The sequence below is a fragment of the Apodemus sylvaticus genome, chromosome 3 (genome assembly GCF_947179515.1).
Source record: "Apodemus sylvaticus chromosome 3, mApoSyl1.1, whole genome shotgun sequence".
NCBI classification, from domain to species: domain Eukaryota; kingdom Metazoa; phylum Chordata; class Mammalia; order Rodentia; family Muridae; genus Apodemus; species Apodemus sylvaticus.
In genome coordinates, this window is record NC_067474.1 from 74,573,165 (window position 1) to 74,590,803 (window position 17,639).

A 17,639-nucleotide genomic window follows, 5' to 3' on the forward strand; every position below is an offset into this window, starting at 1 on the left:
CCCATCTTTCAGTATGAGAGAAGTAAAGACCAGTCCCCCACCATATCCTTCTCCAGCTCCTAGGTCTTCTCTGGAAAACCCTGCCAGGTAGCATTTACCGTTAGTCAAGTGGTAGCCACTGTGCTGTCTCCGTTAGAGTTACTATTGCCATGATGAAATACCATGACCAAAAACAACTTGGGGAGAAAAGAAGTGTATTTGGCTTACATTTCCATAGTGCTGTTCATTACTGAAAGAAGTTAGAACAGGAACTCAAACAGGGTGGGAACCTGGAGGCAGGAGCTGATGCAGAAGCCAACGAGGGGACGGCTTACTGGCTGGCTTCCTTCATGGCTTCCGTAGCTTGCTTTCTTACAGAACCCAGAGCCCAGGGATGGTGCCCCTCACAATGGGCTAGGCCTCAGTCACTAATCAGTCAGTAATTAAGAATATACCTTTACAGCTGGGTCTTGTTCCATTCTTCATGGTAAAGAGTTGTCGTTCCCATCTCACAGGGCATTAGGGAGTGAGCCCATAGTCAGTCATACTGTTATCAGTGGTAGAGTGGGTATTGGGCCTCTGCATCTCATCCCAGAATCTACCTCCTGTAACAGGTTCATGGGGGCATTCCTGGGATGCCAAGCTCTCTTGCAAAAACATGGCTTAACTGGCAGACTCCTTTAGGAATAACTCTCTCTCCCTGTTCAACTGTTGCATTGAAATTCCGGAATATGAGAATGAGAAGACAGGGTGGATTCAGCAGGGCAGATGGGGGTGGTTTTCAGCTACAGGAAGCTGAGGGAGGGGCGTCTTCAAGTTTTATTGGAGTTGGGAAATGTGGCCCATGGGGGAGGGGAGCAGGCCGGCTGACAGGAGAGGCTGTTGCCAGGGATAGAAACAGGCAGAATGAGCAGTTGCAGAGGTTAGGCAACTCTGGGCAATCTGGGAGAGGGCTGTCAGGATGAAGCCTCATCTGGAGCTGCCCTCTGTTGGTACCCAGTGAAGATGCAGGGATTACAGGAGAAGATGAGGATTATGGGACAGCCTGGGGAAAAAGGATTTTTTCTGAGCTGTCTTGCTTGCCATGGGGAAAGAGGTGGTGTTGAAGTAGCAGCCTTAGACAGGTCATCTGATCTGTGCCCCCCACTTCAGAAATTAGATAGGGAGGGGGGCCAGAGACCAGCTCTCCCTTGGAAGACTCTAGTACTCAGATCCTGTGTATATCCTGTGTGTCTAAGCTATGGGCTCCTCGGGTGGCGATAGCTCGTCTCTGCAGTCTTGACGACCGCTAAGATGCCCTCAGAGGACACCAGTTTCAGGGATGAGATGAAGGTAGAGGTGGGAAGAAAGGTGGCTAGTGTTGTTCACGTCTCTGAGTTCAGCTGATAGAGGGGGCAGAAACCTTCCCACCCTACACCCAGCCTTGGCATGGAGAATCTCATTTGCTGTTCTACTGGACACTGAGGAGCAGGAAATGGATCCAGAAAGAACAAAGTACCCCAGTGTGGTGTATCTTAGCAGAGAAAGGCTGTGCACCCTGACTTTCGCTGGCTTGAAGTTAAGTGAATAGTTGGCCCCTAGCTCTCTCTTCTTCCCTCTGCACAGCTCTGAGCAAGCTGCTGTACCTCTGCATGCTGCGTTGGGACCCTAGGGAGACAGGAGTCACAGGCCCTCCACAGGTTACTCACATACACTGGGTCTGAGCTAGTTCAAATGCAAGAGGGTGTGCCCTGGAAGGAAAGGTGTAGGCTTAGTTGCAGCTTACCTCGCTGTGGGAGGCCTACAGAACAGGCAAACTTGGGCCTGTGCTAGCTGAGTTATTGTGAAGCACAAGTCTATAAAACTTAATGAGCAACCCTGGTTTTCTCCCAGTCTCTATGGTTAGGAATTTGAGTGTGGCTTTTCAGGGTCCTCTGGCTCAGAGACTCACATAGGACTGGAGTTAGGGTTGGCTGGAGCTATGGTTTCATCCCAGGGCTCAGCTTGTAAGGGATTCTTCTAGGTTTGCTTGGGTGAGGAGGTAAAGGTTGCAGGGTCCTGTCCTTCCCAAACTATTGGCCTAAAGGCCTCTGTTGCCACTAGCCACGCAGAGGGCCAGGCTCAACTCCTTTCCATCTGCATCTCTTTATGACTAAACTGAGAACATAGCAGCCAACCACAGAGTGGGCAGGGGACAGGTGGCATGTGTAAGGCCAATGTCCTGGCTGCCTGTCACCTAACTTCAGAATGACATCCTATCCCTTTGACCACATTCTCCTAATTAGGAGTACCCCTCAAGAGAAAGAGTTACATCCATCAGGTGTGAACACTTGCTGCAAGGGGCATCAGCATATCCCGGAGGCCAGGCCACCTTACGGTAGGATTTGGGCAGATCACTTCTCTTTAGTTTGCTCATGCATACGTTCATGGGAGTCTGCTTCTTCCCTCCGTGGTTGAGGGAGCCCGAGAGGAGAGCCTGGCTTGGCTCCCTTGCTCACAGTTACATCTTGCCTTCACCATGGGAGCTGTAGTCATTGTTAATCTTCTGAGATGGGAGATGACACCCATGAGAACCAAGTCCTAGGGAACTTAACTCTCACAGGGAGGGCTTGAGGGTCAATTTGGGGCTCTAAACTCCCAAGGTGTCTTAAGGTTCTGGATCTCCACAAAGGACACCTGTTGTCACAATCCATGCCATCCCAGAATGCAATCTAAGGCTTCCCCAGAATCAAGGTCCAGAGAGGAATAGAGGGCGACCTGATTAAGCATGGAGGAGTGGTTGCTCAGAGGTCCAGGGACTGAGTAGGACCGCAGCTGCCTCTGTTCAGAAGACATGGGCAGTGCTGAGACTCAGCGGACCAGGATCAAGTTCTCCATGGGGCTCTCCAGTTGGGGCGGCACTGGCTTGGTTCCATCTTGGTTCCAGGGTCTGGAGCACTGAGCAGGAACCTCACTAGGTGACCAGGGTGCTGTCCAGCTCAGTGTCTTTCTGTTCCCTCTCCCCAGACAATTTCAGGTACGTATGTGACATCTGTGGGAAGAAATACAAATACTACAGCTGCTTCCAGGAGCACCGAGATCTCCACGCTGTGGATGGTGAGTCAGGCCCCTCACTCTTGGGAGTCACACCAGAGAAATGCTCTTCTTCCAGATCACTGTCCCTTGCATAGTGCCATCCCTGGGGCACTACCATGCAGGATTTGGGGGAGGGAATGTCCCTTCATTTACGTGTTCTGTGGCTGATCCAAATGAAACTGGTGGTTTTTTTTTTTTTAATAGTTCAAAATGAGTTGAATATTGAAACTTCAGGTCAGGTCTTTTTACAGTTTTATATTGAGTGTTTGCATTCTATCGTGAAATTAAACCAATTTGTTAAAATGAATGATGTCCTTTGACATCTTGGATTATAGAGGTGGATGTCAGAACAATGAATTCAAGTCATTCATCTGTGGAATGTTAAGATTCCTAGAAAGAGGGTTTAATATTCAGAAAGGACTTTGAGGTTCCCCATCTAGCCCTACGCCTCCAGCACTGAGCAGTGATGTAAGGCCTGCTGCCTCTGCCCTTCTCCCCTCTCCTCCCTTTGCCCTTGGTCCGCTTTGAGCCTCTTTGCTCCTGTTCTTCCACCCCTTGCCTGCTGGGGAGTTCTGAGCCCCTAGTGAGGGGGAAGAGTGAGCAGGGTAGGGGAAGTGCCTAACTATGGCCGTCTTCCTGGATTTCCTAATGGACCAGGTCAGGCCTCCTGGTGACACAGGCAACCCTGTGAATCTAGGCATGGCTGGCAGAGATAGAAATGGCCAGGGACTCACAGGACTCCTGTTTGTTTCTTTCCTCCTGCGGCTGTCGCCTCCCGCCTGGGTACAGTGTTCAGTGTGGAAGGGGCTCCCGAGAATCGGGCAGGTAAGTCTTTGCGGCCACCCATTTTCTCTGTATCCAGCTGGGTTCTTATGTCTTCAGTGAGCAGCAATGCTTAAGGCCGTGTGTTCTCCCATAGACCCCTTTGACCAAGGTGTCGTGGCCACTGATGAGGTGAAGGAGGAGCCTCCAGAGCCTTTCCAGAAAATTGGACCAAGTATGTGGGACTCTGCGGCCAAGGGCTGGTGGGGTTGGGTGAGGGAGGTGGGTTGTCAGTTGGGCTGGGAAGTCTAGGGACATTAGCCTTCAAGGAGCTGCAAACAGAGTGTTTGGAAGAAGAGAGGCTTTAAGAATTTTACACCTGGGCAAATTGGAATTGATATGCAAATAAAAAAGCATATTCAGAAAAACTTTAAATGTGCGCGCGCGCGCGCACACACACACACACACACACACACACACACCAATCTGATCAATGGAGCACAAGATGCACCCGATAAGCTATAGTGTGAGGGGACCTGTGAACTCTGAACAAGGACGTTTTAACCATTGTAAATCAGATCACCCTAAATATAGGTGTGAGTTATAAAACTGGACCAAGAGCAGCTCAGCTGCAGGTAGCGTTCTCAGAGCCTCCCCTCCCTGGCCTTCTCTCGCAGGCCAATGCTCCTCAAGCATGCTCAGACCCCTAGGCTCCATCTATAGCACCACATAAACTGGGCACCGTGGTGCATGCCGAACTCAACCATGTAGTGAGTTCAGGGCCAGCCTGAGCTTGTGAGACCCTGCCCCTAAAAACGAATAAAAATGGAAAGTCATTGAGGCATAGGTTGGTGAGTCACACAGTAAACTGTTACAGCTGTGCTCAGCAAAGGACTGGCTAATCCCTCTGGACTCAGAATGTCATCCTAGGCCAGCCAGATCAGCTCCTCAAAGTTTATCCAAAATGGAAATTCTTTGACCCTAGCCCAAACTCATGGCATCAGAATCTCTGGAGTAGAGCCCGGTGGTTGACCTACATGCTATGAGGCTTTCTTACATGTCTCAGCAAAAGGTCTGGAGAGAAGGCTCAGTGATTAAAGGCTGCTCTCCTAGAAGACCAGAGTTCAGTTCCTAGCACCAGCATCCAGCAGTTGATAGCATACACCTATAACCCAGCTCCGGGAGATCTGATGCCCTCTTCTGGCCTCCATGGGCATCCACAGTCACGTGGCACCCACACAGAGACATGTAAATACAATTTTTTTTTTCAGTTTAATAAGCAGCAGGTTAAAGGCCCTTTCTCAGCAGTAAAAAACTTTAAAATGCCATTTCTGCCCCACTGTTAACAATTAAAGAAATATATCTTATATGCTATCTAAAATAATAAGGACTATTGAAGAATAATGGAACACAGGTGAAAATGGAAAAGCAAAATCTCATACCTCAAACAGGCAGAGCCAGGAGGACACGCCACAGTATGAGGCACATGAAAACCGCAGATTGTCACTCCTGTAGTCGAGATGCCTAAGACCAATAATAGGTTTCGATTTTTAGATTTTTTGCATATCATAATGAAACATTCCAGGGTGAGATCTGAGTCTAAATGCACAATTTACTTACCTTTCACATATGTGTGTAGATAACCTCTGCGTGATCTCATTAAATATCTGTAATAACATTGTGTGTGACACAGAGTTTCGGAGCTTGGAGTTCCCTACTTGTGGCATCTTGTTGGTGCATTTCGGGTTTGGGGATTAGGGATGTTCACCATGTAAAACCAAATCGATCGATCATGGCAATAGAAGCAAGCCGTATAATCTCCCCGCTGAGAAAACAGAAGCTGTCAAGCTCATTTGAAATAATCCCAATCACTAATAGTTTACTAGCAGCGCACCTAGTTCTTCCCTTATCTTTCCTCGTTGCTTCTGTGTGTCTTTCCTGGGGACTTGGCCTTTCTCCCTTAAAGAGATTAAAGGCCCTGTCATGGCTTATTGTGGTGCTGTCTGCTTCCTTGTGTGCACATACCCGCCGGTGCAGTTTTGAAGTCACGTGATAGTTTGATCGTCTCTCCTTTTCCACGCAGCTCCTTGAGGATAAGGACATGACAGTGTCTGCTCAGCCTCCACTTCAGTGTCATCCTTGCTTAATGAATAAAAGCATAGGATCGTGTAGGAACATGTCATTAGACACATGCAAACATGTAGGAACCGAGTCCTGACAGATCACTAGGAACTTAATAATATTAATGCCAGACGAACTAATAAAATGGCTTAATTAAATGTTTGAGCAATGCTTCTTAAACTTTCCCATGCATCAGAATGTTCTCATTAAAAGGTACATTTATGAGCCACACCCATAGGGATTATCTTTTAACAGATCTTGGGTTTCTGTCAGGCTCCTTTGGTCTAGGAACCACTTAGGAGCAGTGTCTTAGGACAGGGTCTCATGTCACACACCCAGGATGACATAGAATTCCCTATGTAGATGAGGATCACATCGAACCTCTTCCCCTTGCTTCCCTATTGTTGGGATTACAAGTATGCACCACAATGTCCAGTTTAGGCCGAATCGGGGAGGGAACACAGGGCCTCCTGCGTGCTGTGCAAGTTTCCTAGCCCCACAGTAGAGATTTTGAGCCACAAGTTTTCATACACCAGTCAATAATGTGCCTAAATTAAAAAGTAGAGAGCTTTCCAGAGAAGCAATGGAATGGGAGGGTTTATCACAGTCTTTAGTCCTTGCTGGAGCAAACGGATAAGATTACATAAGGCTGAAATAAAATAATTAATATAGTTGATCTAATAACCTTGACAGGAACTAATATACATGCTTTTTCAGTATCCATGAGTCAGTTCCAAATATTGGTTAACTACTCAAAATTCTAAAGCTTCCATCTTGGGAGAGGAAAGCAAAGGAGACTAGGAAAACCAGCTGCCCATAAAACATGTGACAAGATGTTGATACCACAGATCTGCAAATAATTTAGTGATTTTTTTAAAGGCGGTTCACAAAAGGAAAACTGTAGTTAATTATACAAGAAAAATAATCAATTTCCTTAGAAATCCAAGAAATGGGAAATAAACCTGTAATGTAACTGGTATTTCCCTCCCAGGTCAGATATGCAAAATAGAGAGGTAGTAACTGCGCAGGATATGGTTGCCTGACGGTGCCAAAGCCTCCAAAAGGCATGCCCTTCCCCACCTATCCCTAGGAAGTCATGGGCAGTGACCTTTATTTTTAGATCATTTGCCAAATGTGCAAAAGTCCCTGCAAGGGTGTGGATTCCAGCATTTTTAATAAGGGAGGGGGTGACTTGAAACAATCTGAATGTCCCTTGGTGGAGGGCAACTGGCTCAGCAAATTCCCAAGTCCCATGGGAGCCATGTAGCCAATAAAGGCAGTCCTGGAGATCAATACTTATTGATTGGGCAAGATGTCCACAAAGTATTGTCGATTGAATACACCAGGTTACAAAGAGGATATCGATCAGGGATGGCTAATTCAAGGCCATAGGAGCCAGACAAATGGTAGCAGCAGAGAAGCACCCTAGAGGAGGGGGGTAGGGCGGGGCGGGGCAGGGCGGGGCAGCTGCTGATGTCCTGGGAGATGATGTTCCCCTTGGTATAGGGGTGGTAGAAGATGGCACTGGCTCCTTTAAAAAATTGAGCTTGTATTCATCAGGATTTTATAACTGTCCTCAAATGGACCATTTTACATCAGACATCTTTAAAGGAGGATTTAGGCAGAAACTAGAGAGTTATGATGGTTAGAGTCCAGTGACAGGCCAGCAAGATGGCTCGGGGATAAAGTGCTTGCATCATTACCCCATGCCTAATACCTGAGCTTGATCCCCAGCACCCATGTGGAAAAAGAGAGCCAACCCCACATGCACCCACATATATCTACATGTACTCTGTAGCACACGTGCACCCACATATATCTACATGTACTCTTAGCACATGTGCATCCACATATATCTACATTCTACATGTACTCTGTAGCACACGTGCACCCACATATATCTACATGTACTCTGTAGCACACATGCACCCACATATATCTCAGGCACATGTAATAATAAAGAAGTCAGCAAGTAATATTTAAAGCCTATCAAGGACTAAGAAGTAGGACCTCAGCTCTGGTGGGTGGGGACACCCTGGAGATAAGGGACCATGGTTGTGACCCCTGTAGTGGGCAAGGCTTACAGAAAAGCTCATGGAAAGGTTGGCTTTGGGGGTCCATCTGGGGTCTCCTTAGCATTAGGACTGGAGCTTTCAAGACTCAAGACTGGGACAAGTCAGGCACTGTTCTAAGAATTGCACATTCAGAGGTAACTCTCAGCAGCCGTCCTCTGGATATCCACCCTGTTACCTCCCTCTTCCAGGTCGGGAAATGGAGGGACAAAGTTGTTAGGGGCAGGAGAGTTTGTTCAGTCCTTAAAGTGCTTTCATGGAGACACGAGGACCTTAGTTCAGATCCCCAGCTTCCAAATTAAAAGCCATGTCAAGTGGCGTGTAACTGTAATCCCAAACTGGCAGAGAAGGGTGGATTCCTGGAGTACACTGGCCAGCCAGTTCCCCAAAACAGTGAGCTGAAGGCTCAGCAAGAGACCTTGTGAAGAAGATGAAGTGAACAACTGTGGAGGAAAACACTCAAAGTTGACCTCAGGCCTCTGCACATATGAGAACCCATACACACATGTGTCCATGCCCCTATCTTTGCAACCCCAGCCCATCCATACACAGAGCACAAACTGTCAGATTACAAAGAGAGGTCACACTTGGATTTGAATCAGATAGTACAGCTCCACAGTCCAAGTTGGGTCTGGCTGGTGATCTCATAATGAATCAGAGTTTGGGTGCTAGAGATAACTGGTCTCTTGGCAAGGAGGGGCCTGTTCTAACACCTCTTTCTCCTTCTGCAGAAACCGGTAATTACACCTGTGAGTTCTGTGGGAAGCAATACAAGTACTACACGCCCTACCAGGAGCACGTGGCCTTACATGCCCCCATCAGTGAGTTACTTCTCCAATTGGGGGATGGGGAGACCTGGGGAGGGACAGTGGTTTGCCACTGGCCAGGACTCTGGAGCCTTGCCAGGGAAGGTGTCAGAAAGGTGAACTCAGGTCTGGGCTATCAGGTGTGTGGGTCTGTCCTGGGCCCATGAGGTAGCCTGCCTATGAGGTAGAATAGCCTAGAAAGCTTGCTCAGAAACTAGCTTAGAAGAACCCTCAAAGTAGCTTAGGGGACTATCTGTCACAGAGTGGGTGTCTAGTAGATGTGATTTGTCCAAGAACTGCAGTGGGCCCTGTCCCTACACACACACACACACACACACACACACACACACACACCCATAGTATCTATCTTGGGATGTAGCTTTCCTTCTAGTAGACCAAAGACCAATTTTGCTGATTGGAGGGTGTCTGGACAGGACAGCCCAAGTAGTAGAAAGCTAAGGAGACAGACAGCATGCTAAGTTGGGAGGCAAAAGACCCGAAAACCAGGCCCAGGGATCATCGGCTTACTAGAGACCATGGTCATCCCTTAACTCCTCTCCTGGTAAGGATAGGAAGGCACACCAGGGCCCCTCCCAGGGGACATGGGGTCTTCCTTTCTCCTGATGCCGGAAGCCTTCCTAGTGACTTCCCGAGTGTCGTTCTGTGGATGGCAGTCAGAGGAAGGTCAATCCCTGAGTGTATGAGCCAGAGGGCCTTTCACCCTTTTCTGTGCAGGTGGAGACATAAGTTGTGATGAGGCAGGACTTACATGGGCTCTGGGGTAGTAGGTGGGGTGTTTAGGAGCTTCTGCTAATTTACCCGTGTGGATATCTCACTGCCTAACTGTGTTCCGAGAATGGGAAGAGCTGGGGAGAGAGACAACCTATTGGTCACAGCATCTAAGCCACTGTCTGGGGTGGTCCCAGACCTTCAGCACCAGCATAGGCAGGTGGCTTCCCTGAAGGTATCCAAGTCAGGGGAGAGGCATCCACTGCTCAAAAGGGGCAGCTTCCCAAGGAATTCCTCCCAGCTAGCTGAGGGGTGAGGCACACTGCCTCTTTGGATGGCAGCTTCAAACCTGTATTTGCACTGGGCTGTGGTTCTTGGACTGTTTCTGTTCTGAGCTGTTATGTGACCCTTTGCCTGGTGAACTTCTCTGGGCCCAGGTTTCCCATCTATGGGAGTACTTGTGTTGTGGTCTTTCTACCTGAGGATCTGGACTTATGATATGGGCAGCAGGAGATGACTTTCTGGTAGGCATCTACTGTGGCCCTAATGTACACTATATGGCCAGTCCATGGAGAGAGAGAGTGTGTATGTTAGAGTCTCTCCTGGCTGGGTACTATCCTGTCCATTTGCTCTCTACTCCTGATGCTGGTGCCCAGGCATTGGGGCTGTTTGTGGGTAGCTGCTGCCCAGTGCTGGAGAGTATGCTCCCTAGAATGTTCTTCGAGAGAGGCATACTCACAAGGCCTAAGGCTACTGCCTTTCAGCATTTGTTACTTCTTTTCTTCCTAGAGCATGTTGTTTCCATTCATTGTGTTAGTAAGAGGGGTATGGGCCCTGAACCCCTCCAGGCAGCTGCAAGCCTGACCCTCCACCCTGAAGCTGTGCAGCCCCCCTTGGCACATGAGGAAGGGCAACACCTAACTTCTCTGATAACCTGGTGCTTCCTTCCCAATGGACTGTCTACATTTCTTTCTTATTTTCATTTGGTTTTTCTCTCTGCTATAGTCTCTGTTTTTCTTTTTCCTTCTTTCTTTTTTTTCTTTTCTTTTTTTTTTTTTTTTTTGTTTTTGTTTTTTGGTTTTTGGATTTGGTTTTTTTTTCCAGACAGTTTCTCTGTGTAGCCCTGGCTGTCCTAGAACTCACTCTGTAGACCAGGCTGGCCTCGAACTCAGAAATCCGCCTGCCTCTACCTCCCAGAGTGCTGGGATTACAGGCGCGTACCACCACGGCCCAGCTGGTTCTGTTTTTCTGCATCTGTCTGATGAATGTGTTTCTCTGGTACTCACTTGCTGGTGTCTTCTGAGGATTTTAGAAGCAACATGAAATTTAGGCTAGTCTCAGCAAAGAATGGCTTCTTCAAGCCTGGGCAGGAGACAGTAGCTTCAGGATTGGATCTGTGTGGGGCTCGCTTTGGGATAGGTAGGACCTGAGTGTGAAGGTATGATTGGGTGGTGGCCAGCATGTGTCCCTGGGTCTGGTGAGAATCCAGAAGGCTGACTGGGGAAGTTCTCCTGAGTCTCTTAAGTATGCTTGTGTCTCCTTTTGATTTCACTCACAAAACATTTTGAAGGCTTGCTGGTGTTATAATATCAGCTCCTTTGTTACTGCTGATGGATCCCCCACTGTGATGAATCTGAGTCTGTTTGATCAGTTACCTGTTAGCTTGGGTCAGTTCCAGCTTTAGGCTGACAGGAATAGAGCTTCTGTGAAACGCTTTTGTGATGCTGTCTGTGGGCTCGTGGGTCATTCCTCGAGGATAGATACTGAGGGATGGAGCTACTGGGGAATAGATTTGTTTCTTTTTTTAAATTATACCTGACAAATGATTTTCCAAATAGCCCATAGCTCCCCAGGAACGCCATTGCCTGGTGTTGTGGAGGGTAGGTGCATCAGGCAGTCTGCTTCTGGCTGTTTTAGCGTGTAGACATTGGCATCTTGTGGAGTTGAGTTCTGTTTGATGGTAGCTGTGGTATTCATGCTCTGCATTGACTTACTGTCCGTCTCCTTATTTTAGTCTGGAAAATATTTGTGTAGATGATTTTCCTAGTTGTTTTTAAAGTTTGGTTGGTTGTCCTTTCATTGGCTGTCAAAATTCTTGTCCATCCAAGTTGGTCCACATACCTCGTCATGTGGGTATTTTCTCTGGCAGAACTGGTAGTTTCTCTGCAGCAATGCTGATGAGCATTGATTGTTTCATGATTGTCATTCATGAAACATACTTAACCATTCCTTTCTACAGTAGATGCTTTCTGGATCTTTCCTTGGGTATCCTTGCCTGCCTCATAAAGGTGAGGGTCTCATTCGTACTAGTTAGAAGTGTTCCAGACCTTTTATCATCTCTACTTAGGCCTGCAGTTGAGCTGCATTCACCTGTGACTGAGGTGAGTCGTGAGGTTAGGCAGGCTTATTCTTTGTAGACTCTGGTCATCTGACACCATTTGTTGGTGTCACCTTTCCTTATTCAGTGCTTCTGTGCCCTTGCTGTGACTAGTTGAATGTCTAAGGGTGAATGGCTTTCTTTTCTATTGATCCATTTTCTACCTTTATACACACACCGTCAGTCTTATTTATTACTGCTGTTTAGGAAATCTTAAAACAGCTCTTGTTAGATTTTTGACTTTAGTCTTCTATTTAAGAAAAATATATGGCTCATTTAGGAACTTTATTTTTTCACATAAATGTTAGAGGCTTGCTGGTTTCTATCAAAATAGCATTGATTGGGAAAAGTGGGGAGGATAGAGGAAGAAAGGGGCCAAGGAAGAGGAGAAGGAGGAGGAAGAGGAAGAGAAGGAAGGAGGGGGAGTGGAGGCAGAAAGAAAAAATCAGTTAAAATTTTGTTTGGCATTACGTAAAGTCTGTGGATGAATTTGCAGAGCACTGGCATTTCAGAGCTATTAGGTCTTTGGCCTGTCCATGGCTGTGGTGTTGGGTCTTTGGCCTGTCCATGGCTGTGGTGTTGGGTCTTTGACTCATCCATGGCTGTGGTGTTGGGTCTTTGGCCTGTCCATGGCTGTGGTGTTGGGTCTTTGGCCTGTCCATGGCTGTGGTGTTGGGTCTTTGGCCTGTCCATGGCTGTGGTGTTGGGTCTTTGACTCATCCATGGCTATGGTGTCTTCTGTCCCATCCATGACTATAGTGTAGGGTCTTCATCCCATCCGTGACTATAGTATTGGATCTCCTAGCCAGTTCCTGGCCATAGTGTAACCTTTCAGGGATCTGTGGCTTTAGTTTCTCTCAGTTTCTCTCAGACTGTATTCCTCTGTCTTGACACCTATTTCATTAGATATTGTGTGACTTGTGATGCTACTGTATGTAATTCCTAATTGAATTTCCAGATTGTTCCTGCTGTTACATAGGAGCAGTAGAATTTTGTGTTCTGGATTTGTATCCTGCAAGTTTATCAGATTTACTTGTTGGTTCTCATGGTTCCTTCTGTAGAGCTCTCTTTCTTTTTTAAAGATTTATTTACTTACTTACTTACTTATTTACTTACTTACTTACTCATACTATACAGATGGTTGTGAGCCATCATATGGTTGCTGGGAATTGAACTCAGGACGTCCGTTCACTCCGGCCCATATATTTATTGTTATATGTAAGTACACTGCAGCTGTCTTCACACACACCAGAAGAGGGCATCATATCTCATTATGGATGGTTGTGAGCCACCATGTGGATGCTGGGATTTGAACTCAGGACCTTCGGAAGAGCAGTCAGTGCTCCTACCCACTGAGCCATCTCTCTAGCCCTCCTGTAGATCTCTCACTCATGGTGGAGTAATCTGCTAGCTCTCTCCTCCCTGGCCTGCATGCCTTCTGATATCTGAGGGCATGATGCTCCTCACAGCCCTCTTTTAGGGTGTGTCTGTCGCACAGCGTTGAATGGGAAGGATGAACATGTGCACCCACCCGCTCCCCATCGCGGGGTTCAGTGTCTCACAGCACAGCGCCATCTTGTTGTCTTATCCTGTTGGATCAGCTGCAGCAGGTTCCTGAGGCCCTTGACAGCATAGGTTACCCTTGGCTTGGAGTCTGCTGGATGTCGGGCCTGTAACTTAGGGTGATGTGGCTTCTCCCTTCTGTTGAGATGATTGTGTGGATTCTTAATGTTTGTTGTTGTTTTGCTAGAGTAGTAAATGGCAGGTTTTTTTAATGAGTCATTGTACCTATGTTTTATTAAAATAGTTGAGAATATCAGAAAATCAGTGTGGCATTAGCCGAAGAAAGTTATAACACTGGGATATCTCTTCTTTATCAAAATTTCTGTTTCAAAATAGTATATTTGATATATACAACTGAATACACACCTATACAGATATAGGAGCACACACTAAAGATGCCATTGGTATGCAGATTTTGCAGAGGAACTCTGAAGTGCAGGACAGTCAGTGTATCTTGAACACTTACTTTCTTTTAAGGGCATCTTTCCTACTTACTCTGATTCAAAATTTCTCTGGATTTTCCCTGACATTTAACCAAACTCTCCCAAGGGGAGGGAACTACAATCTTAGATTAGGAACGTGCCCTGTGACCAACCAGAAGGTTGTTACTAAAGGTCTTTTATCAAGAAACGAGTCTTTAAAATACTAAACACCACCAGTGAAATATGTTAATCCTATAACAATGTTCCCATCGTTTACAGTGTAATAGAGGTAAGCTTTGGCCCATGGATGCACCAAAATTCAGATAATGAATGTAATGAATCCACAGTCACCTTGTGACCTTTTGTAATCCCTTACCATATTCCTATCCCCCAACAGTCACCGATCTGCCTATGTTATTCTTTATAAATTTGCATTTCCGACATATGTGGACTATGACACAATGTGCTTCATCAATGAGTGCTGACCTGCCTTTCTGTAGTTCACCCCTGAATGAATACAGCCATACATCACTTAAGCACATTCTGAGAAATGCATTAGGGTATTTTGTTGTGCAAGCATCAGAGTGTATAAGTTACACAAAATAAGACAAGTGTGACTTTTTAAAGTGATATGACGTTAAGGAATCACTGCCATATATATACTGTGGTCTGCCATTGACCAAAGCACTGAATGGCACACAATACATGATAGACATCATCCAGCATTTGTCTGCTTATCGTGGGTTAATATTTGGATTGCCTCCACCTTGAACCTCATGCAATGGAGCTGCCATAACTCTGTGTACAAGTCATTGTGGTATGGCTCCTCTGGCAGGCAGCTAGGCTGGCAGATCGCTCACTGGCTAAAGCACTTGATGTGAAGCATGAGGACCTTAATCTGGTTCCCCAGCATCCATTTAAAAGCTGAATGTGGCAGCTCGTGCTGGTGATCCCAATACTGGGTAGGAATGGAGAGCAGTGAGTACCAGGCGCTTGCTATATAGCCAAAACAGAGAGTTCTGGTGGCAGACCCTATCTCGAAAGTGCTACTACTAACACCACCACCACCAGTACCAGCAGTGTGGAGAACTAATAAATTGATCTGAGGTTAAGGTCTGGCTTCATCTACCCAACAAGGCATATCTCCTAATCCTTCTCAAGTAGTGCCATTCCCTGATGACCAAGCATTGAAATATACAAACCTGTGGGGGCCATTCTTATTCAAACCACCACAGTCTACTCCCTCGCCCCCGTAGGCTTGTCACCATATCTTAAAGCAAAAATATGCAGTCCACCATTAACAGAAGCGGCAAAGACAATAATGTAGAGAACTAATAAAGCTATCTGAGGTTCGCCTCTGGCCTGAATATGTGCACACACAGATGAGTGCACTCATAACACACGTGCACAAACACATACATATCCATAGATTAGCTACAGTTTTCAAAGGGAATTGAGCCATTTTAACTCCAACCAGTGCCATGTTCTTCCTTACTAATTTAATTTATTTATTTATTTATTTATTTATTGTGTGTCATAACAACTCTGTTTCATAGAAGCAGTTCCACAGAAAATACCCTTCTCTTCCATTTTCTGAAGAATTTATATAGAGTTGAAATTGCTTTCTATAAATATTTTGATAGAAATTCAACACTTAGATTCTCAAACCTGGCATTTTCTTCATAGGAAACATTATTTAGAAAATGTATTCCCTTTCTATATAGCTAATTAAAGTTTCTATATTTATTTTTATTATATATTTATATTTGTTAAATATATAATATATAACAACTACATCAATTAGTAAAATTATAAATTGATAATTTATTAAAAATACTATATAATAACAAAATAAAATATTTATTATATATTATATGTAAAATATAAGAACAATAATTATTTTAAAATTATAATTTATTTTAATTTAATTCTGTTGTGATCAAATAAATATTGTTATTTCTGATCTTTGGAATTTACTGAGTTTTGTTTTATGGTCAAGCATTTATGTGGTCTCTCTTTGCTACATTTTTCATGTTCATTTACCAAAATTAATTAATCATGAATAAGTGTGTGATTTGTTTTGTAGTATCAATTAGGTTAAGTTGATTGATAGTGTTCAAGTTTCTCTGGCCTTTCTTGACTTTAAAAAGAAATTGGTTTGCCTTATCAGGGGGCTAACCCAAAAGCCTCAGAAGCCTCAGCTGGGTTTTTCCATTTCCTCTTTTAGGTGCATCCATTTTTTGACTAGTTGGTGTGGATGTCTGAGCTGCTAAATGCACACACAACATCACTGTGCTCATATCAGTTCTTTTATAATCTTCCCTACAATGTATGATGGCTGTCACACAAAGGGGCTTCTCTACTGGTGTTTATATAGGGTTTCTTTCTTCAGACTTTTGTTTTTTTCTGTCATTTTAAGTATAAAGCTATAGGTAGTTCTAACTTCTTTATCTGTTGTGGTAATCTGTACTTTTCCCCTTTTAGACTATTTTTAAAATTTATTTTTAAGCTTCAAAATAAAAATGGAACATATAAGCCAGGGATGATGGTACATGCCTTTAATCCTAACCCTCAGAAGGCAAAGACACAAGATTCTCTGTGAGTTCAAGGCCAACCTGGTCTATTTAGTGAGTTCCAGGCCAGCTAGGATTGCATAGAGAAACCCTCACACACACACACACACACACACACACACACACACACACATACAGAAAGGAACATATAGTCATGGTACAATAAATGTGAAAGTAAACAGAAAATAGAACTATTTCCTTTTAAATGAAAACTTTAATACATTTACATTTAATATAGCTTATTGACATGATTGGATTTCATTTGCCACTATGTATTTTTCCATTCATATTGATCATTTTCACTCTTGTTTTCTTGCCTACTGCCATTCTAATAGAGTATTTTCAATTTATTTTGTTAATATTCTTCTATTAGCTCTTTTTCACTTTGTGGTTTATAGTATACATCTTTGATGTACTATAGTCTATCATAAATTTAGGTCAAAACAACCGAGTCTTCTTTCCAGCCCTCTAAAGTCTTTCAAGTACTAACCAGTAATACTAGTTCTTACCAACCTGATTTTTCTTGGGATTCATCAACTTTGACCAAGAGATTTATATTTTTCTTCCGTAATTTCTTTTTCCTTTCCTGAGAGACTTTAATTGCGTGTTTATTAGATACCTGAAAGTGCTTACAGACAGTTCAATCGGTGTTTATTTTTTCAACCATATTATTCTTCTGTGCTTCAGTTTGCCCTGCTTTCAGATTCATTAATATTTTCTTCTACAATGTCTAGTCTCTGCAAATTCTTTCTTAATAACTCCTTGTTCTCTGTTACATTCAGGGTCTTCTTTAAACCTTTGGGTACTGGGTCCGTTTAGTAGCTGCTTTAAGGTTTATCAGCCATGATATTATCATCATTTTTATTTCTTCTGATTGGTCTTCCTTTTGACTTTCAACTACATTTTTCTGGTTCTCCTCAGAAGTAATTGTTTTATGCTGCACATTGTAGATGGCATGTTTGGGTTTAACTAGGTTGTTTTTTCTTCCTCTGAAAAGCATCATCTTCTTTCTGGCAGATTTTCTTACAGATCAATTTGATACTTCATAGTCCTGCTTTGAGAAAGGGTTAGAGCAAGTCAGGAATTATTCTTATTCCAGGGTTACAGTAGTGTGTCCAAGGCAGAGTCTTTCTGCTGAAGTCATCAGGCCTTCTTTCTGAGTGTGCACACACACATGCACA

At 44.7% G+C, this 17,639-nt stretch overlaps 1 protein-coding gene across 3 annotated transcripts in view; it reads left to right on the plus strand.

The window, feature by feature from the left end:
* Znf618 (zinc finger protein 618) overlaps positions 1-17,639 on the plus strand; it is a 162,925-nt gene that overhangs the window by 119,800 nt on the left and 25,486 nt on the right. For all 3 annotated transcript variants that reach the window (XM_052176607.1, XM_052176605.1, XM_052176606.1), the window contains 4 exons: positions 2,965-3,054; positions 3,823-3,858; positions 3,953-4,030; positions 8,720-8,809. In XM_052176607.1, the coding sequence (XP_052032567.1) occupies positions 2,965-3,054; positions 3,823-3,858; positions 3,953-4,030; positions 8,720-8,809 (294 nt within the window). The remainder of the gene's footprint in view (positions 1-2,964; positions 3,055-3,822; positions 3,859-3,952; positions 4,031-8,719; positions 8,810-17,639) is intronic.